Raw genomic sequence first — 26254 nt, 5'->3', positions numbered from 1 at the left:
GATCGATGTTAGAAAGTGGAAATAACAAGCAGCCCAATGTGTAAGTACAACACCACACAAAGTCCAAGATGAGACACAAACACACACAAAATCATATGCAGAAGTTATCTAAATAATTATACTTAAGTTAAAGGTGTTCTGTGAAGGTTAGTTTCTCACAGCTTCTCATTGATATATGTTGTGTACATACTTGATGTCTAACAAATTTCTAAATGTATTTCCTTTCCCATAAAAATATTTTTTAAAAAATGCACTGTTCATATCCATATTTGCCATCTTCACCTTTGGCTCTGTGCATCACATCTTTCAATTGTCTGTTGACATAATTACATGAAACCTGCATCGGGAAGGTGTATCATGTCATGCTTATAAAACAACCAAAACTGTAATCCGCTTATACAAATAAAAATAAAACACTATTGGTCAAAAAGGTCATCAGGTATCTTTAAAGTGATTCTAACGTCAAGATATTTTTTTCTCCAAAAAAAATAAAAATCATTGGATAACAAATAACACGTAGTCCAAACAGAACCTATAGGGATGCATATTTGTGTATTTGTGCATCCAGAGTGCTGCTCACTATGAGCTGATTAGTAACAGGATCTAATGAAGCCGTAGGAGACTCTCTGGAGAGGTGACGTAAACACACATATACCAACACGCACAAACACAAGAGAAAGAAAGAAACAAGACTTGGGTGGGTACACACACACACACACACACACACACACACACACACACACACACACTAGAGTGTGTCATGTAATTTCACAGGAGTAGCTGTTTGCATGTTCCTGTTTGTTCTGTCAGTCTGCCTGCTCATCTGTCTGCAGTGCTGTTTGGCCTCAAGTCTATGTGTTGTCGTACCTACAGTAACTTCCTGCCTCTGTGTTTGTCCACGTTTCTTTTTTCCTTCTGCCCATCTGTCTTTGCTTGTCTGCCTATCTATCTGCGGTTCTGTGCCCCGAACCATTTCACATATCAAAGATACGTTTCTTTCTGCACTTCGAATAGAAAGCTCTCACTACATCTCACTCTTCGTCTCATCCGCTGGGGACGAGTCCAAGAGCGAGATGTAGGGAGTTCTCCACTCCCCTTCTCTCTTTTTTTCATTCCTCTTTGGTCTTCTCTACCTCTGTGTCTCCATCATCTTCCCACCCTTCCTTTTTCTTCTGTCTCCTCTCTTTCTGAAAAACAAATCACTCCGTGCATCTCTCCCAGCTTTCCATTTCTCCCCTTCCTCACTTGCTTCCCCCTGTCTCTACCGTCCCCCAACTGCTTGTTCTCATAGCCACGGTGAGTATGTGAGCAGGAAATATTACCATACCAAATGAAAGGGAGAGGTTGTTTTTTTTTTTTTCTTTCTTCTCTTTTCTTTTCATTCAACATTGCGTTACCTTCCCGCTCTCCCAGCCTGCTAATTAGTCGAGGGACTGGTGTTTGGGAGTTAAAAGAAAAGTGCACACATTCATTCTCTTCCTCATACAAAAGGTTTTGATGGCACTCCATCATCAGCACACAGTACCAGCAGCAAAAAAAAAAGAAGAGCACATAAGGAATATTGAGTTTATGTAGCTTTAATTCTATTGCTTTTATCTTCTGCACATGGTCAGCCCACTGTAATATTATAACTAAAACCAACGAAAAATTGTGTTATTCAGTTTGCTCAGCTGATTCCAGATACCAACTCCTGTCAGTACTAAAGTGCAGAGCCTGACGATGAACTTTTAATATCTTTTTTCTCTTGCAACAATTTAATGGCCAGAACACTCTCACGATAAATTGAATGAGTGAGCAAATGGTGGCAGGACAAAAAACTGAGACACTAACATTCAGTCAATGAAAAAAAGCACCAAGTCAAACCCATTGTTAATTATGTGGTTGTTTGTTTTATTCCCTCAATCTTTGTAATTTTTTATTTAATGCATACAAAATTGCAGTGAAGCCAGTGTGTGTGTGTGTGTGTGTGTGTGTGTGTGTGTGTGTGTGTGAGAGAGAGTGTATGTGTGTGTCTATGTGTGTGTAAATGTTTGTGTTTTGGACTGTGAAGCAGAGGAAAGGATAACATCTTATTTTCACTGTGAATGTTTTGACAAAACCTGCTGAGTGAGGAGGCTACTCTAATTGATATGTGGACATTCAGATGGCATGTCACAAGCATCTGTGCTGTGTGTGTGTTTGAAAAAGAGAGCAAGAGAGAGAGAGAGAGAGAGAGTGTGTGTGTGTGTGTGTGTGTGTGTGTGTGTGTGTGTGTGTGTGTGTGTGTGTGTATGTGTGTGTAAATCTACTGGGAAAACTCATCTTATCCTAAATGCCATGACCAATTTCACGCTCTCACTGGAAAGGTTGTGGCACTGGCTTGGGTATGTGTGAGCATGTTTGTGTGTACACGTTCATGTTGTGTGTATCTAAAGTTAACCCGGTTAACCCCGGCGCAGGTGAAAATCTGCTGCTGACTCGAGCAACAGAGATCCTGGACAACGGCACTTACCGTCACAAGCCATCAATATCAATCAGACACACAGATGTAAACACAGAAAAACACATAATGTCCACATACCCAACTAAAGTTTGACAATTTTTACAGTATTGGTGAATTCTTCAGGATATTGCTATCATTCACCAAGTGTTCGGGACATATTTTTAAGATCTAAGCACACGGTCTAAAGTGTGTGGTGCAAGTGCATTTCTGGCAAACCTAATTTTGCTAGTTCAACAGCCGATAATCTAAGCACAAAGTAAGGCACATGGGTTAAGGGGTTGTACTCAGTCTCTTAATTCATCATTGCTGTGTTTTGGGCGTAAGGTTAAATAAAGTCTGATCTCCCATTCCCTTTAAGAGCCAAGTGCACTTGCACCTTGGCTGACTGCTATCATAAAAGAAGATTTGCCAAGTTGTAGCAAAGCTTAATCAGACTGATGTACACAATAATAATTCAGATTGTAATATTTTTATTGTTAATCTTTTGCATGTTTGTGTACTTCCTTATGTGCGTTATACACCCACTTACATAGGAACACTTATTCAATAAGGTGCCCTCTAAATAACAGTAAAATAATAACCCGTTGACCTAAGACCAGGTTTTTCTTGGTCAATCGCGCATTTGCTTTCTGCTGCCTTAAGTTAGCAATGCACCAACAATGACCTTGGCCAAATGAAAACTGGTTTGAAACTATCAAAGAAACTTGCGTTGTGTTTGGCGTCACTCTGTGCCGGAAGTAAGACTGAGCCCTTGATCTTATTCCAAACATAAACATCTTAAATCTAGGAGGTAAAAAAAACAGTAAAATCACTTTTGGAAGGACTTGGTAAGTTTCCTTAAACTCTTGCAATACATAGACACATAGACACACAGAGACACACACACACACTCACAATAAGACACACAATTTATTCACTGTTTTCAGATCGTCAGTCAAGCCTGATGTAACTACCCTTCATGCCTCCGGGTGCAGACACAAGGGAAGGCTCAAAACAGAGGTAGAGTGGAGTCCTTTTGCATCTCACCAAAATGACATAGTTTTACTCATGTAACACTAATATTGGACAACATTAAATCCCAAAGTATACTATTCTGAACCATTAGATGACAAAGACATTCTTCATCTGAAAACAGAGTGTGTGATGTGCTGTACAATACAGTACATGATATAGCTTTCAGACATGACGAAATCCATCAGTTGTGGAGGCATTCAGAGACAGAATGACAGAATGAGAGATCAAGTCTGACACAGAGTGCACATAAGAAAGAATCAAAAGACAGAGCGAGAAAGTGGGCGAGTGTGTGTCCGTTTGTGCGCATGTATGTTTAAGTGTGTGTGAGAGAGACGGAGAGAGTTTAAGTGTGTCTTCTAAGGCCCCTGTTGATCATCTTGACACATGTCTGAGCATTTCTGTCACTTTAATGTCACTGTGGAAATTCTGCAGATTAGTACAACATCCGTCATGGTGCTCGGCCGATCCAAGTCAACAGAACACATGCAATATTAAACGCTAATATTCCCCACAGCCTTTTATGCTCCAATATTACAGACACAGAAGAAAGGTCCTGAATATTCACTCAGAGAGATGACATGGACAGGTTTAGGAGAAACATGCACACACACACACACACACACACACACACACACACACACACACACACACACACACACACACACAAATGATCACACAAAAGGAACTCTGTGTAGACACATGCACATGTTACACACTAATGCATTTAACAGAAGTGTATCTCCTGTACAGATTAATTTACATAAAATATATCCATCTCTCTTATTTCCACTGCAACTCTCCAACACAAAAGAACTAATGTATGTACGAGAGAAAGGGAAAGAAACAGCTTGGGAGGACGGACGGACCTGAGACAGTAAGACAAATGAAGAAAATAGAGAATGAAACATGAGAAACAGGAATGAATAAAATACCTAGAAAGTGAGGCAATACAGAGTGAGGGGGAGGAGAGAAAACGGCTGAGTGAAATGAAGCGAAAGACAAACAGAGAAAGAAAGAGAGCTGATTAGAGATGCATGCTGAGGGATTGTCATTGTTCTAGTCGATTTGAGACATTATTTAAACTGAGACCCGAGAGAGAAAGACAGAATATGAGAGTGAGAGAGAGAGAGAGTGATCAACAAAGAGAAGAGGATGGAGGTGGGACAGGGACCTAAAGAGAGGAAAGACGAATGTGGTGTATGAAAAGAGAAATAGAAAGGGAGAGAAGGAGAAAAGAGGAACAGAGATTCTTTTTCTGCATTAGTCTGGATGATGGAATTTATATGACAGTGTTCAATTTGTGTGTGTGTGTGTGTGTGTGTGTGGCTGTGTGTGTGTGTGTGTGTGTGTGTGTGTGTGTGTGTGCGTGTGTGTGTGTGTGTGTGTAAAAGCGCTTTCTATGATAACTTTTATTTTTGTCTGTAGTTCATGTGAGACAAACATTAAATGCAAGAATGTGTGTGGGAGGCTGTTTGTTATTTGAGTTTGCGAGTAAGGTAAGAGAATCAATTGAACAGCTGCTAGTTGACAACTGTGTGTCTTCACTATAAACTCTCTTGCCTCTGTCTTAACACACACTCTCACCAGACGAACACACACACACAACACACACACACACACACACACACACACACACACACACTAATGCACAGACACTGGTGAATGAATGATACATAAGTAGTGAATAATGCAGGCTGTCCTGTGCTACAGTGAGGTGCAGCAGTCATACTGAACATTTCACAGCTGACCAACTGAAGGCTTTTGTTGGGGGGATGCCTACTATTACCTGGCAAGTTGTATTAGCTTTGCTGCAAGCAAATGTCTGGTCCAAAGGTGGTGGTTTCGATCAAACAAGACATTCTGTAGCATACAGTACCAATGTGTGAATACTCATTGGGATAACCGGGGTTGAACCAAAAAACGTAAATGAACAGAAGTATCTGGGATTCAGTGACTATAATCGTCACTCCTAGTAGAGCAGACATAAATAGCCATTTGATTTTATTTCAAGCATGCATATAAAATTTTGGTATCTCATCTGTTCCTTTGTCCAATTTTGGTCTCATTTCCTATCCGAGAATCAAATCAGTTCTCTACTGATTGACGACCCAAAATGGTTTAAAGAAGAGCTGCCTGGCCTTGTTAGTACAAAGGATGTGTGCAAAAAGAGATGGTGAAATCAACAATAAATAATTCTTTCAAAAAAAAAAATCTTCTATAGAGATGGACAAAGAGGAGTTTTCTAATAAATGTCTTTGTTTGTTTGTTTGTTTGTGTGTGTGTGTGTGTGTGTGTGTGTGTGTGTGTGTGTGTGTGTGTGTGTGTGTGTGTGTGTGTGTGTGTGTGTGTGTGTGTGATTTATTAAATAAGTCCTCTTGTCATTAAGTGGGAAAGTGCTTAATTAAGACCATGAGGAGATTTTCCCCCGGGGATTCCTCTGTGCTGAGTGTGTGTGTGTGTGTGTGTGTGTGTGTGTGTGTGTGTGTGTGTGTGTGTGTGTTTGTGTTTGTGTGCTGTATATCTGGATATAAAATGCTGTAGATATTGATAATTGGGAATAGAAATCCACCGTAAAAAGCAAACCAGTGTAACAAACTTGAATTTAATAGGTGGAACTTTTCAACATGACCTTCTTGTAACGTCACAACATATTACCAAAGGGTGTGTGGGGTCCATTACTGCAGTCACAGATGAGGTCCACATTTGTATGTTTTTGTGATGACACGTTTGTTACTCACGTTGTTTCCCTTTGTGTGGCTCTCTGGCAGACACAGACAGCGGTACGGTGTCATGCTGGTATCACAGTGGTCTGCATGGCCGTGACACTCACATCTACACAGGTGACAGAAACAGAGAGAGAGTGAGAAGGAAAATGAACACACTGGGAAACATAATTGTTTAAGTTTGAAAATTAAATCATTCAATTTCTCATTAGAAAGAAACAACAAACACAAATGTGATGACAAAAAGGAAAGCAAACAGCATGAAAAAGTTTCTGTTGAAACCTCCTTCGTCCCTCATCCATGGAACAGCAGTAGTGCTACTAGAAAGTTCCCATTCAACATTTATAAATGTCATCCCAAGAGTTATCAGAGCAACATAACGGGTAGCAGACAGCTCTCTCTCTCTCTCTCTCTCTCTCTCACTCTCTCTCTCTCTCTCTCACACACACACACACACACACACACACACACACACACACACACACACACACACACACACACACACACTGCACGCCAGTCTTTTAATTATTCATTCAGATATTCAGTTGCTTTCTCTCTTTCATTCTTCCCTCTGTGTATCCTTTCACCTCTTGTTCTCTTTATGCCACTTTCGGTTACAAGCTGCCTATATTAATCGAATATGAAGCACTGATGATTTTCTCTATTTCAAATCGAATTAAAAGTCCTTTTGTGCGGTACTTCTGATTTGTGGTAGCCTACACGTCTTAGATTCATAGCCTTTGAGACCTGGGCAATGATTTGATTCACTGAAATAAAACTGATAAAAGTCAAAACATAAATTTTCTCACTCATAATTCAAAGAAAAATTTGAGGATTGTTCATCTGGTAAAGAAATACAGATAATTTTTGTAATTTACTATAACAAGACACAAACGCAAAGACTGTGCAGTAACGCACAATGGTGGGTTTATAACATTTCAGAAGGCTGCTCAAACCACCTGGAAGTACACACGTCTGGCCTGAGTAAAACATACTTAGGAAGCAAAAGTCATACATTTTAAAGTTACACAAACATCAGTACATGAGCAGTGAACAGAAGGCATCACTTCTAGAAAGTCAAGAGATTTCTAGAAAGCATCTTTACACAAACCTGTTCTTAAAAAAAGGCTTTCCTTTAACCATTGAAGAATACTTCAAGATGATAATGAAATGAGGTGAAGTTAAAAAAAAAAAGGGCTCTTTGGTCTGTAATTTTAAAACGGCTCAGAGTTTGTTCATTTGTTTATTTTCTGAGTTTTACACATAAATTATCCTACAAATTTCTTGTGTTTACATATATACAAAGAAAGACACTTCAGACTTAAGCTGGAAGCTGTAACTCTAAGTGAGGGACACCAGTAGCATTTGTCTTCTTTCTATCTTGATGACATGCTATGCCATATCCAATTATGACATTTTTAATAAAATAATTTGGTTCAAATATTTTCTTGTTCTTCTTGTGATGTGAAAAAATATTAAATACAATAGCCATCTAGTGACATTTATATTGCAAGATGATAGTAACATGAAAACATCTGTTGCTTCTGTCAGAAGTTTCTTCCTGAGTTTTGCCTCCACACTGCCGCTTATGGGGGATTTGTTGAATTGTCAGGTTCCTCTCTTGTAAGGTCAACTGAATTGAATTGAACCTAGTCGAGCTAAAGATATGTTTGAGGTTTGCTTCACAGGAGGTATTACTGTGACACAAAAAAAAAGGTTTAACAGATCCTTATCAAAAATGATATATCAGATTTTTTTAAACTCTAATTATAAAATTGAGCACTGGTCAGGCTGTGATATTGCTACATTTAAATACTGCTGTATGTTGTGTCTAGTCCACAGTAATGTAGATGTAAAGGGGCTGAAATTTCTCCTCCTTACATGCATATAATGCTTTATAAAGAATGAAGAGCGGACAGAGAAAGAGACGGAAGAAGAATGAAAGAGAAAGGAGAGACGGGGAGGGATGAATAATGCACAGATGAGATTTCAGCAGCTCTAAATCTCTGTTTCTCCTACTTCACTATAACAAGCTACTAATTAAAACAGCTTAGAGGGAGGGGGAGGGAGAGAAAGAGTTAGAGATGATTGCCTCCTGCATAATCCTATAATTACCACAGTCATAAAAAAGAGTCACTCTGTCAGTCTAATGAAGAGATGTGTGTTCACAATTACTCTCAGAAAGCTCTGCTCAAACTCAACAGTCTGTGTCAAAATATTTCATCGAACTGTGCTCTCTCGGTTTGTTTTTTTTAAAATATGGTCAAATGTTTCAACCACTTATAACAATTACATAAGATTTGGTGAGCGACAGGAGTGGGTGCTAGAAATATAAATATGCTACTTATGGTGTTTCCTCTACATTCATTTCTGAATTTGTTAACACAAAAATATGTCAAGAAATTTAAATTCAGTGTGATTCCAGATTATCATATCATATATACAAAAATGCCATATTTAATTTAGTCTCAGCTGTGATAATTCCAATTTCTCTGCCTTCCTTCCTTCCTCTGTAGATTTACAGACACAGATAACTTTTAAAATAACTCCATCAAAAACTTTCATAAACAACAGTAGTTCTCTGGATAAAAATGTTTAACTTCTCACCTGCCACTGATGGTGATCTCATTGATGGCAAAGTATCTGTGTCGCTGGTTCACCCCGACTCCTCTGGTGTGGAATTGCCCACTCATATGTATCCTGACCTGGGCAGCTTGCACCATGTCCTGCAGGGCAGGAGTGTTGTAGAAGTCGTTATAACCAGGCCTCAGGTTTGGCTGTGTGGTCAGCAGGCTGAATGTGATGTTTCCTCCTGAGAAGGGCACGTCACTGGTACACAGGAGACATAAATAAACAATTAACAATAAAGTCTAAAATGTGGATGCTCCACACATAACTTCAATCCTGACAGCAAAGGAGATCTATACAATAATAACCATTTCTAGATGGACACTCCAGGGTAATGTCACCAATTCAGTATCTGTCATAAATGTGAAATATGGTCACAATCTCCCCTTCTGCTCCTTAATTATGATTTTAAATAACAGACAGAAAATAATCAGTTTATCAGTTTAAATATTTGTGTGAAAGTTGTCATAATTAATGGATGACTGATTGAGTTATGGCCATAAATGTGTTTTTTAAGGTCAAAACTATGACCACTAAATTCTAATCAGTTCACCCTGAAGTCAAAGTGACCGTCTGTGGCAAATTTTAAGAAATTTCTGTTCCTGAGATATCATGGCATTTAGTGTTTGCTATGAAATGTTTGTCTTTGCTATGAAAAAATATAGACACGTTTAACTAATCAACACAACAAAAAATGGTATTCCCACTGTAGCTTTTTACATTATGTCTTGGCAGGGGTGTAGCAAAGAATTGTGGACGTAAGCAGTTTCTGTGGGCCCCCTTCCTCTCATGCATCTTTTGAATTTTTTTATTTACAACTAATGAACTGTTCATATCCCTTTAAAAATGTACTTTTACACACACACACACACACACACACACACACACACACACACACACACACACACACACACACACACACACACACCAGTGTCCTGGGGCCAGTAGGTGATTCTGAATACAAATTGTTGAGTTACACATGGGAAAAGTTTCCACGTCTAGACACAAAACTGCTTCCAGTGTGCTGCCAGTTGACAGGTGATTAATTAGTTAGTAGCATTTTACAAAATGGCAACTTGCCAACATCTGTATGGAACTGAGTAGTTTAAAGAGTATTAGAGAAGTCTGTGAATTTGGCATAAAACAATTATTCCTTATTTCAAACAAATACAAAATGGAGTCGTTATTTGCTGCTGATCTTTGCTTTATATTCAGTATAAATTTCAGTTTGATGTAAACAAGATCAATTTGGTGTGAGACAGTGGTTCCAGTGGAATTTTTGTAAACATCTGCACGTTTATTTCTTTGGTTAATGCTTCTCACCTCTATTACCTCACAACCTACCTATTTATCTGTATATGTAGACAAGCTGTAAACATGATAACCTGAAATGACTGAGGCGTGTCTAAATTTATCTTGCCAAACACTCTGCTGGGCTCAGAGGATGCAATGTGTCTCACAGGATTAAATAAATCTAGAAAGATTAAAAAAAAAACATAAATCTTGCAAGATCAAATAAAGTTCTCTTTTTTGATATAATTATCAACCACTAATGTGATAATATGTTACCAACGTGAGGTTCAATTGCTCTCATGCCAATTTAACTAACATGTGTAACTGTGCCAGGATAGGTTGTATGTGATATCATTTGTCAGTCAAGTGAAAAATAAGCAATGACTACATAATCTGTGATCTATTCATTCCTGTTCTATCTACTGCCAACCAAGCCCTTGATACAAGTAGCAATGCCAAGATTTAGTGTGTGAGATTGTGTGTGTATGTTCGACTATGTTCCAGGTCCAGTTCTGTATCTAGTGCCAATTGAGAGCCTGTTAACGGTCATGTGCCAAGGCAGCGCTGTAGGTGGTTAGCTTTATAAATCTAGTCACTGTGAGGGTGCCAGTGTGTGTGTGTGTGTGTGTGTGTGTGTGTGTGTGTGTGTGTGTGTGTGTGTGTGTGCGTGCGTTACCTGCGCTATACGTGTATGAAGGTGTGTCTTGTTTTCTTTGATTTCTTTTGACTTTTGTGCATGTTGCCCATGTGCGAGCATAACGGTACATGTATACGTTTGTGAGAGTTTATATACCTCTTTAGTCTTGCCAGCAAATTTCTGTGATCTCCTCTGCATTGAAAAGGCCATGACTACCTAAGAGCATAATGCAAGACTATGTGGTCCCACTTCAGGGAGAATGCCCCAAAAAGTATAAGTTTGAGCTTCATTTTAAAATGGGACAATCTTCTGCTTTTATCAGACTAATAACATAGTAGAGGACAATAATTTATTTCAAATTTGACAACAGTACTGAATTTCCTGCAAGCCACTAAATATGTGTTTGCTCTCTCTGATTTCCCAAGGACTAATAATACGACCAAAGCATATTGTGATATAAGCAGAATTGTTGTCCAGATGATATCCAGTGAAAATTGTAAACTTCTAGATTCAAATAGTTCACAGGGTTTTCAAAGGGTTTCATGTGTATAAGAGGCATATTAATATTGTCAAACCACAAATGATCCTTCAACTTCTCTGAAAGTGGGAAACACAGAAGGATTTTTTTTTTCCCCAGAAACGGACAATTCGGTCTTCAGTGTTCTATAGGCCTTCAGCATATCAGTAGATAGGTAGTGTTTTTCTGCAAACCATTACTCCATATAGTCAGTAATACTGATATTTTTCCATACATCTCACATCCCACCTACCTGGGCAGCTGCAGGCAGTTGACTGAGTCTGGTCTTAGTAAAGGCCCGTTGTTATGCATTTCAAACACACTGCAGTTTCTGGCCATATACTGCCAGTCCAGCCACGGCTGTTCTGTGGTGGTGCCACTCTCAGGTTCAGTGAGGTCACGCTTCTGTCTCTGGATCAGAACTGACTCAGGCAAGAGGCCGCCAAACTGAACTATAACGTAGAACACCTGGAGGGAGAGAAGGGTGAAGATTTAGAACCAGATCCGCAACACTGGTGCACCTGTACAATGTACCACAATGAAAAAAAAACTAGCATTTAGCAAATCCCACCACAGTGAAGCTTCAGATGCTCACTTTTTGTTAAGACTTTTAGACATATTTATTTGTCTCAATAATTTTCTAGGCCACAGTAAGATCTGTTGCCATTTCAAATCATATTATATTAAAAGGTATTAAAAATTTTCTGCTTCCTTCAACATTAAAATACTGTTTGTTAGTTAGGTGCAGCGTGTCGATACCATTTTTACTGGCAAGTCTTTGTTTACTTTTACGCCTGTATTTCCCTGCAGTGCAGACTGTAGTCAAGTGTGCCCTGCCCAGTGTGTAAGGGCTGTGCCAACCACATTTGGGTATTTTTATAGCCAGACCCCACCTGACACATTTAGGTATTGGGTGTGACCAGATAGAAAATGTGTATCATTGCCTCAGAGGAATCTTATTGTTAACTGGGACATGCAGAGTTTCCAGTATGAATTCAGCAGTTACAATATACTGCCAAGAGCCAATAATGTTATCCAGCGTGTAATAGATCATATTAGCTGTTGCTGTTTGTACTATTCCTCCCAGCATTATTTAAAACTGATCTGCTCAGCAAGCAGATGATGTATGAACATACTGAGGACCTTATGGTCATTATGTTTTATATTGTTACATAACAGTGAAATAAATAGGTAAACAACAGCACAAATAAACCAGCTACAGGCGACATTTTGGACAGACTTCTACAAAAGAAGATGGAGTGCACAGCTGCAGCCCTGGTTAGCCGGTGTTTTGGATAGAGACGTCAGGGAAGGATTGGTAGGAAGGTACAGTACTGACAGAACTGGCAGAGAGAAAAGATTTAATTGATCTATAACTTTTCATTGAACAGTGTCAACTGGTTTTAATGTCGATGTCTCCAGTCTGGATGTTGATTTGCAGTAGAAACTGTGAAGCAATGACTCAAAAGGACAAGTCTAATGTGCTGATAAGAATGCTCGTTTCTCTTTGGCCAGACATATACTTGCTTTAAACTACACGTTTGAATTCACATGATTGGCTGCCTCGCGTATCCTGCACCTGTTTGGAGTGCTGGTTCAGAAATTAACATAACACGTCCACAAGATTCAATATACATATAACTCGTCAGAGCAGTGTGGAGATGTGACAGAGTCAGAGACCTGAAAAACGAAATGGAAACAATTCTAAGAGTGTTACATTCATGCACCGTGTAAAATGCTGGAAATACTGAGTGGGGATGGTGCCCATAGTGTGTTTTGTCCACCTATGATCTCAGAATCAGCAAAGTGGTGACCTCCTAAATTGACGCATTGTTTATTGTTTAGATCAGGCAAATCCAGATGTTCTAATAATATCCTTCGTTCTCTGTTTGTTCTCCGCTTCTAGTGGAGTCCTCCAGTAACACACAGGGAACATGGGTATGTGAGCGATAATGTTCATGATGCACACGGTTGCCAACACGAATACCTAATGTCTACTGCAAGGATCAAAGCTGACAGCTACAGCGTTAAAAAGCAAGTCTATCTCAAGCCTTAGTTGCAACAGTGTAGTGTTTGTCGCACAAAATTTAACCTTCAGACGGCTGTAAAAGAAGAACCAGAGTAAAAGAAATGTCTTCAGTTTAGACAGCTGTCATGGATTGTAGCGCTGGTAATAATCATTAAGATCTTCATAATGTCCCCATGGCATTCATTCTAGTATTGGAATGATTTTTGTCTGCATGATCAAATGTTCACCGGTTGAAACGCCTACAATGAAAATGTAAAGATGAACAAAAACATGAATAAAGGGGGTTGTGTAATTTGGATGGGCTTTCACCACATCAAGTGACACAAATATCATATTACAGAACAAAAGTGGGCTGAGCTGTGGACCTGCTGTGAGCATGGAGGCGACAAACTGCACAAAACATGTCATTTGGCTTAAAGTCATTACTCAACATTATGTCCGGACAACCTCAAATCCAAATTAAGGACTTAAACCGAAAACAGAAAACCCTTAGACATCACACACACACATTACCACAGACACATGGAAGTAGTTTCCTCCCCCCCCCCCCCCCTCCACCACACACACACACACACACACACACACACACACACACACACACACACGCCCTGAACTTCACAAAGTGTCTTTTATCTGGGGATTTGAGTTGAGCGACCACATCAGGACAGCTCTCAAAATCCTGCCCACACTCACATACACAGCTCAGAGAGAAGAGGGATGAGTCTTTTGACAACCCCAGAGTTGACCACGCCCAAATCTAGCAATCTCCCTCTCTTTCTCTCGCTCTACTCCCCTGTGTCTAACTGAAGAGTTTAGAAAGAAGTGTCCGCTGCACACTGCGGGCAGATATGCACTGTAGTTTTTGAATTGTAGCATTTCAACTGTATACCGCAAAATGATGGAATTTACCTTGTCCAACCAGAATACTTGACATCTCCACTACATCATTGTGCAGGCTGTTGCATTAATTGCTAATAGGGTGATCACAATGTATACCACTGTTCATGCATTCCCATGATCTTGAAGAAGATGCTGTCTTCAACATCTATTACAGTTCAAAAAATAAAGTCTAAGTCTGGAGAATAGTCTTTTTGTCAAACAAAGTTCAGCCTACAGATAAAATACTGTACTTAATTATTCTGTGTAGTCACACACTTGTTTGTCTATCCGCATTATAGAATAACGTGTGTGTGTGTCTGCTTGGCTGCACATGGCTGATATTAGATGCATTACCTGGTATTGTCCGGTAGCCAAATCCACTGTGATGGTGACTCCTTTATCCAGTTCCTGTGTAGTCATAATCTTTGATCGCCATGTGGTGCCCATGTCCTGATCATTGATATAACTGAGTGGATGGGCATTGAGGTTCAGTCTTAAGACTCTGTCATTGGTAGTGTCCTCAACAGCATTGGGAATGCAGTATCTGTTAACAGTGACATTATTTACATGTAAAATAGTACCAGTGGCGTAACATAAAACAAGATAATAGTGGTTTCAATAGAGGACTTTCACTTTATTCTTGCATCTGCTAAAAATTTACAAATATTTAATTATAAAAGTATTGAGAATTATTGCTTTAATTCTTTGCTAAAGAATAATGATTATTTTTTTAATCATATTTAAGGAGTCTGAAAATATATGTAGAGAACACATGAAGTTGTGATCCTGTACCTCTCGACTAAAGGATGCACTCTCGGGTGACTGGGAGGACATCGACACTCAGACTGGACATGGAGCTCGGGCAGGACTCCCGAGTACAGCTCTACTATTTCTCTGTTAAAACAAAAAAACAAAAAACAGTATATCAAACTATTATATGGCACTGAGGCAAAATCTAATCCGGTGCAAAGACAATTGGGGTATCAAAAGGAATAATGAACTATCATTAACATTCATAAGTTAAACAGTACTTAAATGAATTAGCATTTTGTATTTAATCATATTGAGCTCAAATTGCATGGCAATATTACATATTAAACAAATAACACCAAAAAGAGAAAATAATAAGGACTCCCAGAATGTGTGGCATGGGCTCTCGATCCGGTCAAAGTTGTGACAAAGAAACACAAACGATCGAACAAGACTTCAATCTTTAAGTACCTTTTAACAGAACATTTAGTGGAAAGTGAAAAATCAAAGGCATAATTTGAAGACGCACTGTCTCATTTTGTCTTCCCCAATCTTGACAGGACAAACTTGTAAGCTCCAAGTCCTTACTGTGTGCAGTACATCACTGGTAAGTAAGACAGTAATTGCTTTGTATTGAATTCTCAGGGAAATCCTCTGGAAGCAGTATGGATCTTAAGATGCAATGATTAGCTTGCTCCTTCTTTCCCTTAACCATCTTTTCCTTTGTCCCTTCATACTGCTCCTCTTCTGTAGTTGCGTTAGTCTATACAGTATCTGTCTATTGTTCCCCAGTTCTATCCCTTTACGTTTTATTCAGTCTATATATAGATAGACTTTAATTTGTTTTTCTGTGTAGCTCATTGTTCCCTTACTCATTCCTTCTAACGTTTCTTTGACACTCATTTCCTTTGGTCCTTTATATGATTCCTCCCTCCTTCTCTCCCCTGTTCATTACCTGTTTGTCTGCTTCATCCTACCAGACTCACCTGTTGGTCAAAGTGGCAGGATAAAATCTAAAGTCTTGCATCCGCCCAATGAACTGATTAGACCCTGGAGAGATGAAACAGGAGTAGAAAAGAACATAAAGAAGGTGTTAATGGGTTTGCACTGAAGGCAGTGAGTGAGAGGATTTCACAGTATTTAGTAGATTATCTTATCAGTTTCTTGATACCAGCTAAGTGAGGCTGCCCACAGCTGCTTATAATGGCCAAGTTCACAATACAAAGCTGAACAAGATCTGCCACAGTCTTCATTTGCCTCCACTAGAGAGCAGCAAGGCTTCTGAGGGCAAATTCATTAGCTTGGATGATGGAAAGCCAAAATAGATCTAAGAACAACCAGGTATTACCTACCCGTTACACTAATTTTTACCACAGAGGAAATAAAAACAGTACCTCACAGGGTCTCATTAGTTTGTTTCCTCTCTGTTTGTAATGGATCTGATTCTTAACTGTAGCACTATCTGCAAAAGCATTGTATGGACAATCTCTGTATGGAAACAACAAAAAAAACTTTTTTCCAAACTGTGGAAAATAATATTAGTACGATGTAGAGCAACATTTTGTAGTTATTAAAGTAAAAGTCATATACAGCCTTTTACAGATCACTGTGTCCATTGCTGTTTGTACTATCCCTCCCAGCATTGTTTAAAATTGATCTGCTCATCAAACAGGTGAATACCATGTCCATATCAGGTAGATTAAACCTGTTTGTTTCAGAATAGCATTTCTAATAAAGCTCCACTGACTTGGAGACAAACAATATTTTCTCGTGGTTCACCAGAGCAAATCTTTTAAGTTCACTTAACAGTCCCAGTATGGCTGAAAGCAATTAGTAACCAGCAAAATAAGACTGATATCGAAAACAGGATCACAGTGGTTTGGAGTTTAGTATCACACACAGAGATTCAGAAGAAGCAGCAAAGGAGTTTTCTCTTTGTTTTCTTTTCTGTCTTCAGCACAGAAACACATGAGTTTAGCTGCCAGTGACACAGCTAAGGGGAGGAGACTATCATCGGCTGGCGGCACATGGCACTGCTACCAAGCAGGACTACAACAGTTATCCTCTACGTGACCGGAGTCTGTGGAAAAACCCTAAAAGTAAAGCAGGAAATCTTCTCACTTGGGCAGTTAGAACAAGCAAAGTTGGGGCTTTGTAAATACTTTCTAATCTAAGAATGTATCTTTGCAGCAAAAACACAACAACAAAAAAAGATCTCCAAACAGTAAAATGGCAAGATGTTGGGCAATATATACCTAGCTTTCAAAACAAGCATACATATAATGGAATACCTCAAACGTAATGGCACAATGTCCAGACACACATGGTGATACTAGACTGCACACCAAAGACACCATCAAACACATAAATAAACACAGGCAAGCCCCCAACACATCTCCAAGCACAACCATACATACGTGACAGAGTTGGATCGGACATAAGAGACCCACACAGACGATGACTCTGGTCCAAAGAGGGACGCAATCTTTTAGTGTCCAACCAACTTCTGTTTAGTTTGACAATAACTCTTAGAAGATGGATAACGTCTCTAAGGATCGACAGAACCCGTGCCATGTCTAGCTTTGTCTGCGTGTGTTCGAGGCTTTACCTTGCGTATTCCAAAAATCATCCTTACTTTAGAGAGTGTATGTGTGTATGTGTGTGCGTGCATGTGTGTATTTGCATTTGAGAGAGGCTTTGGCGTGTGTGTTTTGGGGGGAAGTATGCGAGTAAAACAGAGAGAAAGTGTGAGGGAGTGTTATGGATGTAAGTGTGTAAGATCAGTGTGTGGTTGTGCAGCCTTAGGCTTTGGCTCAGGATTTCTTTAGCGTGTGGAAATGGGATTATGCCTTCCTCTGAAAAGCACTCTCCCTATTGTTACTGGGATGATGCAAGGTATAAGCCTTAATTCTCTCTTCTCTGTGTCGGTCTCTTTCTTCTTTCCGTGTGTTTTAGTTTCTGTCATCCGTTTCTCTTCCTCTTCTTTGTTTTAACGTTGTTTGAACTGATGGCAGTTAATACAGGGACATAAGAAGTATGTATTGGTTTTGCCTCTTTTTTCTGCCTTCAACTGGCCCTGTCACAGAGGAACTATCAATATTAAGATGCTATTTCCTATTTGTATTTATCCAGAATTCAGTTGTGGTTTAGTCAGTGACAGCCATGATCCCAGGATTCTGGAGGCAGCAAACATTCTTTAAGCAGCGAGTATGTCATAAATGATAAACAGACAGCATCTATATAGCCCTTTTTTTTTTCCCCCAAATGCTTTTCATACACAACGAGAAACGAGAAGCAGTGTAACCAAACAGTGTTTTAATCTGTTTGCATCTGTTTTTCCAGCCGTGATACAGCTGCAGAAGAGTAAAAGGGTAATCAGTGATGCTCATATAAAGGAGAGAAAAATTACAAACAGTAAAGCTGGATTACATACTCCTCATAGAACTCCTCGTGGGCATTTGAATGCAGCATGGTAATGGTAGACTGACAGTAATTTATGTACAGGGGATATTTACAGAATGTAAATACACTCAATGAAAAATGTAGAGTATCATTTGATTTCATGAAAATTTTAAGGCAAGGATTTAAGGTCCTGCATGAAAACCATGAAAATCCAAACCACTGCATCAAATCAATTCACAAAAAAGTTTTTTATGATCTGTTTTGAGGAGCTGATTCAGGACGTCTGTGTCTTGATACAAGCAATCATGCTGTCTTCATCCACCACTTACAAGGTTGACATTTTAAAGCTCTTCTCTTGACAACTTCTCGTACTTACAGTTTTCAGTTAGTAGGTTCCCCTCCAAAAACAGACATAGTTGTTAATCAATACATGTGATCAGCATCTACATAATCAATTCACTGATCAGAATTCCAGACACAGCCCTCGGGTTCAACAACCACCCCCCCCCCCCCCTCTCTCTCTCACACACACACACACACACACACACACACACACACACACACACACACACACACACAGAGTGTCTCACCCCCCCCCCCCCAGCCAATCACTTGCATTGATCACACCCTCTGATGTGATCTTCAGCTGATCAGATGCTACCTGCTGTGAACTAGGGATCAATGGCTGATAAACGAGAAGAAAAACACTCGTTTATCACCCTGGAGATGAACGGATATCATTTTTCTCTCAATTTCTCTGCTATTGAGTCTGAGATGGCTCACATGCACCACAAATCAATCACAGATGTGTAGTTGAAGCCGGATAAAGGCTGGGAGGAAAATAAAGGTGAAGTAGTCATTGACGCCATATTAAGATATACAGGCACGATAAACTAAGAGGTAATTTTTCTCCTCTGGGAGTAAAAAAAAAACCAGATGGTGGTCCCTGTAGAGGAGGATGAAGGTGGAGCTAATTGTTTCTAAAACAAGATCCTGCTTTGATATTTGGGTTTCTGCTGCAGTTGAGTGATTATTAATCATTCCTTGGCTGGCAGTATTGAAACTAACCTACATTTTAATTGAATATATGCCTAAATACTTTTTTTTAAAGTTCAGATACAGAAAACATTTTTTAAAAGTACATCTGAGGAACTGAAGAATCTGTAAACAATGCAGGCCTGATTAACTCAATTTTAAAAAACATTTCAAAATATGAAAAATAAAAAAACTTAAATGCTTAAAAAAAACACTCATCTTTACCATTTGAGCCGAGTCCCACCCACATGGCACCATCCTTGCTGATATTAGAGAACCTGGTGGTCAGCAGTTGTGTGTCAAACGGTGTCCCATCCTCTTCAAGTCCATCCAGGAACAGACTCGCTCGTCTGTCATGAATCTGCAAATCCATCAGTGAGAAGTAGAGGAAGAAGTCTTTGATCACCAGCATGAACTCAGTCTTTGTATTTACAGAGTGTATTTGCTGCTTTATATAGTGAACTGCCCATATTTTGTATGGGAGAAAATCAATCAGAAACACCATGTCACCCAAACATAATTAACTACACTAAACAATACAACACTTTGTTTTTGAGACTACTTTTTTAGAGTAGCGTCAACATTTGACGATTTTGTTTACAATACTAACAGGTTTTGTAGTAATGAAGTACAAAGATGATCACGTAATAAGTCAGCATTTCCATAAAACATTATTGGATATTATTAAGGGAGTGGCCTGAAGGGCAGATGCAGCTGTCTAGCCTAGCACCAGGTTACTACTGTAAAACACATCTCAGAGAAAGTGGCAGCTGCTCTGTGTTTGTATATGTGCATCTTTTGGCAAAAAGTGTTATGCACACACCATCGTTGCATAGCTATGCGTGCATGTGTGACCACGTGTGTGTGAATTATACATACGGCTAATCTTCCAGCTCATTTCCCCAGTAGCAGAAAGAGCCTCAGGCTAAACTGCCTCGGCTGCAAATTAGCTTTCTGTTTGACCAAAAATCTCCTCTCCACTCCTTTCCTGATCTGCTGCATGAATATTAAAAACTGCATGGCAGACAACACCGTCAAAGCAGGAGCAGCTCCCTTTCACATCAAACCCCAGCCAAAAGAAAGATACGTCCATAAGAGGGAGAGCCCCCCCCCCCCCCCCCCACCACCACACACACACACACACACACGCACTCCCTCCACCCTCCCACCAAAAAAACTTTAATGTGCCCTGTCCCACTCTCTCCTCCTACTGCAATCTCCAAATCCAGTGTTTGGGAAACACACTGTGGGAGCACTGATAAACGTGACTCTCCCTGTCTTACTAGAGTCTCCCTCTCTTGTTTCATCTTTCCCGTCTCTCTTTCTCGCTGGTCCTCCTTGCTTTGTCCTTTCTCCTCTTCACGAGGTCATTTGGTTTCTTAACCTTTTTGCTGTTTTTGAGTTTCCTCATTTTTATTTTCTCCCAATTTTTCGTAACTATTTCCTACTTTCTCTTCTCTCTCACTTGACGACTTCCTCCTCTCATCTCCCGTCCTGTCTCTTTCCCTCATGTTTATCTTGCCCTGTCGCTCTCACTTGTTGTCAGCTCTTTAGGGAAGTTGAAAAGGTGTGAGGAGGGAAATAAGTCTAAGTCAAAAAACGCCTTTAGGGGATGAAGGCAGGCCCAGACAAGTGTCTGCCTCTCAGAGGATAGTTAAGACGCCCAGACAGACACTTTCATGATGGCTGATTGAAGACTGGCAAGCGCATGAGAGCATGAGAGAGAGTGCAGGAGAGAATAAGAGTGGAAAAAAGGAAAGAGAAAAAGAGACAGGAGGGAGAAAAAGAAAAGTCAGAGAGCGGGTGTAAGAGAGGGAGCTAGAAGAAGAGCCCTCTTTAGGAATCTCTAAGCCAGAGCTGTGTGGCTCTTGGGGAGATGTGAGGCAGTTGTCAGGCCTGATGTAAATGAATCCTGAAGCGCTTCATCCTCCTTAGCCGCCACGCGCCCTTTTGAAACACAGCCAACTCCCCTTTGTTAGCTTTCACAAACACTTTCCCTCCATTTTTCCTTTTCCCTGCCCATCTGTATTTTTACCTCCTGCTTTCCTCTACCTCTCTTTGTCTCTTTTAGCCGGTATAACTTCAGAGTTCTTTCAGAATAGGGGAAAAAGAGGGAAAGGTGTTCGAGAATTCTTTACTGTTGATAACTAGTCTCATTTGGACTGTGTCCACTAAGTCCACAGGAAAGGAAAGGACTACTTCAAACTCTACCTATCTTCTTCCTGTCACACAGAGGACGTGTCCTTTTGTGAAGGTTTTTAGGTAAAGCACCATAAGGTACCATCACTGATTACAATATCAAATATATACACTAAAGGCCACAAGTAATGCTCACTAACTGTAGTAAATTTGGTGCTCACAAGAAGAATAATTGTCCAATTTGGTTTTGTACAGTTTATCTATTTTCACATGCCCAATGATTGCAATTATCAATTATAACAAAAAATCTATACCAATACCAAAGCATATATAGAAATATATACATGCTGTATGCTGTGTATATATATATAAAACCTGTTCAGTACTGGTGCTGTATTTTTCATCTTTGGTTGTGTTATTCTCTTGTGTAAACTTAAACTGGCACATTAAGATTAAAGCTGAAACTGGAAGGAGAGAGGAGTTCCACAGGGTTCAGTCCTGGGCCAGACTGGATATTGAATCTTGACCCCTGCACCATCTGTGGTCCCTGCCACCATTCATGGCTCCGTTAGTAGACTACCATTAGTACCTGGCCTGCTTGCCTACAGTGAAAACATTTTCTCTTGCAACATTCCTGAAAAGGCCACAACTCACATTTAAACTAACAACGGGTTAGATTTTTTCTTTACATATTCTTACATTATATCATATTATGTCCATTTGAGCTGCATCTATTTTGCTATTCTGTAACAAAACTGATGGCTATTAAATTGCCCAAGTAAAGTGCTCCAGGTCTTTTACCTGACCATCAAATTAAATGCACCATCACATATTTTGTATTTCTTCTACAGAATTAAGTTTTCCAATTTTCTTGTTTTATTCAAAATATGTTTAAAGTATTTTTTTTATTTTTTTTTTGTGTTCTTTGGAAGTTTTGCTGTACAACACTCACCCCACTGGCAATGGTACCACCTAAGCCTCTCTAAAAGCCCAGAGAAACCCTGAGTGGAAAGCTTTTAGTGATCTGTAGACTGGCATTTTGACTAAAGCTCTTCTCGATTTTCACACTCCTGCCAAGCCATGGCTCAGTACACAGTGTGGACAGCAGTGTTTCTTCTGAGCTCACTTTGTAGCTGTAGGCCACAAGAATAAGAGGTGGTAAAGAAAATACAAATAAAAAAAGAATCACCCTATGGCTGCAGTTCCAGCTCTGCAAAGATTTATTGCAATATTGAACTTTTATTTTGTACCAATCTTATATTTGTAACCAGCACAGAACATAATTTTGCATCATGTAGAACTCACAAATAGAGTCAGATGACACACTAAACAGACCTTTTATTTTCTTTCTCTGCATTGGGGAAATGTGGGGCAGCCTGTACACAAGAGAGATAGATAGCTAGCTAACAATTAACCACAAGGACAGGTGAGGAGAGGAATTGGGTATCTATGGGCTGCAGTAACACTCCCTGATGACCTGGGTCATTTTCCATGAATTTGATCCAATCGTGACGTGACATATACTTTACCACACTGAGGACATGACAGATTATTTCAAATGAATACTTTTCAAGTATATTAAATTAAGGCGCAAACTTCTCGATTTCAAAGTAATTCTTTATCAATAAATACATTAATGATCAGACCCAAAATGCAGGTCTGTGTTACTTTAATGTAAAATTATCAGCAAACAATGAGTTTTCAAATACACATATTAAGCCTTAATGTCATATGCGTCATATTTTGTTGTCTTACTCGACTGAGAAGCCCAGTATGAAAATGAATCATTTACAGGGTTTTCTCAATCATTACAACACCTAAGTGCAGCAGCCAAGTGTTTTTTCACAGCACTTAACCCACTATATCTTTACTATAAGCTTTGTTTTACCAATGTTTCGTGATTATTAATCTTATGGGAGACAGTTACATTTTAAATAAATACTGTATAAATAATCCTCACTGCTACCACAGCACCTACAACCTCCAGAAACCAGGGAAACCACTGATTAAATTATAAGGGCTGATAGATAAAGACGGCTGTCATACTGCAGCTGCAGACTAAGGTTTCAATCCATCACACTACCGGAACCATTAACCAAACACACGATTGTCATACCTTTGAACAGCCGGGCATCATACAAACACTTGACATGTCGCAGACAGTGTCAGACTTAAAAGTACATTTATATTTATATGTGACGGACTATCTTTGCTGCTGATTTAATAACCCTAAAAGTGACAGCTTGGGGTCAAAGTGAATAAGAAGGACATTAAGGATGATTTACACAAGAAATCAATTCTAGATACCTATTTTACTGCTGTCTGATTATTTTATTAACAGCTAAGGCAATGGAAAGCTCTATGCAAGAGCTTAATGTTGTATGTTGAATTGTGTGTATGTGTGTGAATGCAAATAGAATCTGTAATTGAAAAGTGAAGACACCAGTTTTGCCACCGTCCCCGTTTGATCTTTGTCACTGAGGAGCCCATCTCACCTGTCTCCCACATTTTGCAGCTCTTTCTTATCAGCTCATGTCTTCCTCTCATTCCTTATGTTTTCTATCTCTCCTTTTTATCCACACCTTCACACCCTGCTCTCTTAAACTCCACACACCCAGCTTTTGTTTTTTTTGCCTGGGCTTCCCCCCTTCTTTATGCTCTTCATATGCTTGCCTGTCTCTTCCTCTCCTACCTCCTCCTTTAATCCCTGACTCCCTGTCATGGCCCCCACACATCCTGCCTCACCAAACTCTCTCCAGCCAGCCTCTCTTCTCTGGGCTGTGTCGCCTTGTGACTGACTGACATGCCACTCACTGATAACACACCTCATTCCGGTGAAGCTGTCAATGGTGGGGATAAAGACAAAGACATTAAGTAGAGAAAGAAAAATAAATGATGAGAGACATGATGAATAGAGGTTGGAGTGGAGAGTTTGGTGAATGAGAGAAATACACTGATGATGATAGATAATAGCATGAATGTTTTCACTCATAAGTATATTACATGTGAGTCAAGAGTCACGGAAAAAAAAGAGATATTTTAAAGTTTACAAAAACAGTAGGATGGGGATGATGTCCCAAGACTGTTGTTGATATTATTATGAACAGAAAGAAGGAAGGAAGGGATGAGAGAGGGAGAAAGGAAGGAAGAATGGAAAGAAAGGAAGGAAAGAAGGAAGGATGGACGGAAGGAAGGAAGGAAGAAAGGAAGGGCAATGGGAATGACACATTGTACATGTAAAACAGTTGGTAAAAAGCAGCCATAAACCACAAGCTCATGGCTCCAGTTCTTTCCCCTTACTTTCTGTCTCTCTCCACTATTAAAGACGATTTACAAAAAGATACAGTATAGAAACTGAAGAGAAGAAACCGCCGAGTAAATAATGAGAGGGACAGGAAAAAAGAAATCCAAGATAATTATTAGTATTTAATAAGTGAAACAGAGTTTGAATAGCGTTAAAATTATTCAGTGGAAGGTCTTGAGTCATTACCAATTGAACAGAATGGATTTGAGTTCAAGCCAGAGCTGTGTGCTTGGGCCCTGTCAAAATTAGTTTGGAATTAGTCTAGAAAGGTATCATGTAAAAGGAAAGAGGGTAGAAAAGATGATGATGATGGAAGCGAAGCTAAGTCAGGACAACAGAGGTAGAGAAGGGATAAAGAGAATAAGAAACAAAGTGTTGTTAGATGCAAAATTATTTTATTTTTTTACATTGCCATGCAAATGAAATCACATGAATGTAGGCATAGCAGGCAATAACATTATTCTGCAGAAACAAGAGCCCACTTAATCAAAACCTGATTGTAGTTCAACTGAGAAAAAAAACACAGCTTTTGCTTAAATTGTGTCTAATTTACATTAAGATTAAAATTTTAAAAAAAAGACTGTTACGTGTTTTAATTTGCATCAATGAGGCCACGTCACAGTCATACTGTTGTGTGCTTCATCTAGTCAAGTGTGTTTGAAAAGATTAAACTTGAAGACAAAGACAGATCTTTGCCCACTTTAAAAAAAAAATAATTTTAAGGATTGGATGGTTCAGGCTTTATGTGGACGAAGATCATCTTAACCTGAAGATGATTTTGGTAAGCAGGGTGCTGGATATTCCCAGATATTCCTGTCCTCCACACACAAACCAAATTGGTTTAAATCAAAAAGTACAATCTGACTTTATGAGTCACCAGCTTGCCACTTTTGCATCTCCAGGCACATTGTCACCTTTCCCTCCCTCTCGCTTCCTCTCACTCCTTCTCCTCTGATATCGCCTTCCCTCTCCTTGTTATTCACCCTCCAAGCCTCTCCCACCCTCTTCAGTCCTTTCCCGCCTCTCTATACTTGCCCTTACCCACTATGAACTGTTAGCAGCTCTGATGTACAGCCAATATTCTCTCTATCATATTAGCAGGGCTGCAGTGTGTAAAGGAAGAGATAGGAAGAGGAGGAAAAGAAATAAAGAGAGAGAGAGAGAGACGATGGGGAGGAGACACATTTGTTCTACTCATCTCAGCGCTAAAAGATACAATTACCTCTCACAGGATATTATCCATGTTTTATACCAGCCCAGGGCCCCATGCCTTTGCCTTGCCGCGCTCACCCCATGTACAGCCCATATTTTAACACTAGCTATGACAGTTTATTTAAGAAAAGAAAATTGTCCCCAGGGAGATGGAGAGGGAGAGAGGGACAGTGTGTGTGAGGAAAATGAGAGGGAAAGAGGGAAGGACAA

The 26254-nt window shown here is 39.6% G+C and overlaps 1 protein-coding gene across 1 annotated transcript in view; it reads right to left on the bottom strand.

Annotated features, from left to right (window-relative positions):
- The window catches only part of ush2a (Usher syndrome 2A (autosomal recessive, mild)), a 201609-nt gene that overhangs the window by 161979 nt on the left and 13376 nt on the right, over nt 1-26254 (bottom strand). Inside the window, exons 5-11 of the mRNA XM_069174459.1 lie at nt 19615-19750; nt 15939-16002; nt 14995-15096; nt 14557-14746; nt 11548-11762; nt 8827-9048; nt 6235-6328 (exon numbers count right to left, since the gene is read on the bottom strand). Of these exons, the coding sequence (XP_069030560.1) occupies nt 6235-6328; nt 8827-9048; nt 11548-11762; nt 14557-14746; nt 14995-15096; nt 15939-16002; nt 19615-19750 (1023 nt within the window). The remainder of the gene's footprint in view (nt 1-6234; nt 6329-8826; nt 9049-11547; nt 11763-14556; nt 14747-14994; nt 15097-15938; nt 16003-19614; nt 19751-26254) is intronic.

Source organism: Embiotoca jacksoni, unplaced genomic scaffold (genome assembly GCF_022577435.1).
Source record: "Embiotoca jacksoni isolate LCO1_2020_lvr unplaced genomic scaffold, fEmbJac1.0.p SCAF_6, whole genome shotgun sequence".
Taxonomy (NCBI): domain Eukaryota; kingdom Metazoa; phylum Chordata; class Actinopteri; family Embiotocidae; genus Embiotoca; species Embiotoca jacksoni.
This window is presented reverse-complemented; position numbering and strand designations above follow the sequence as displayed.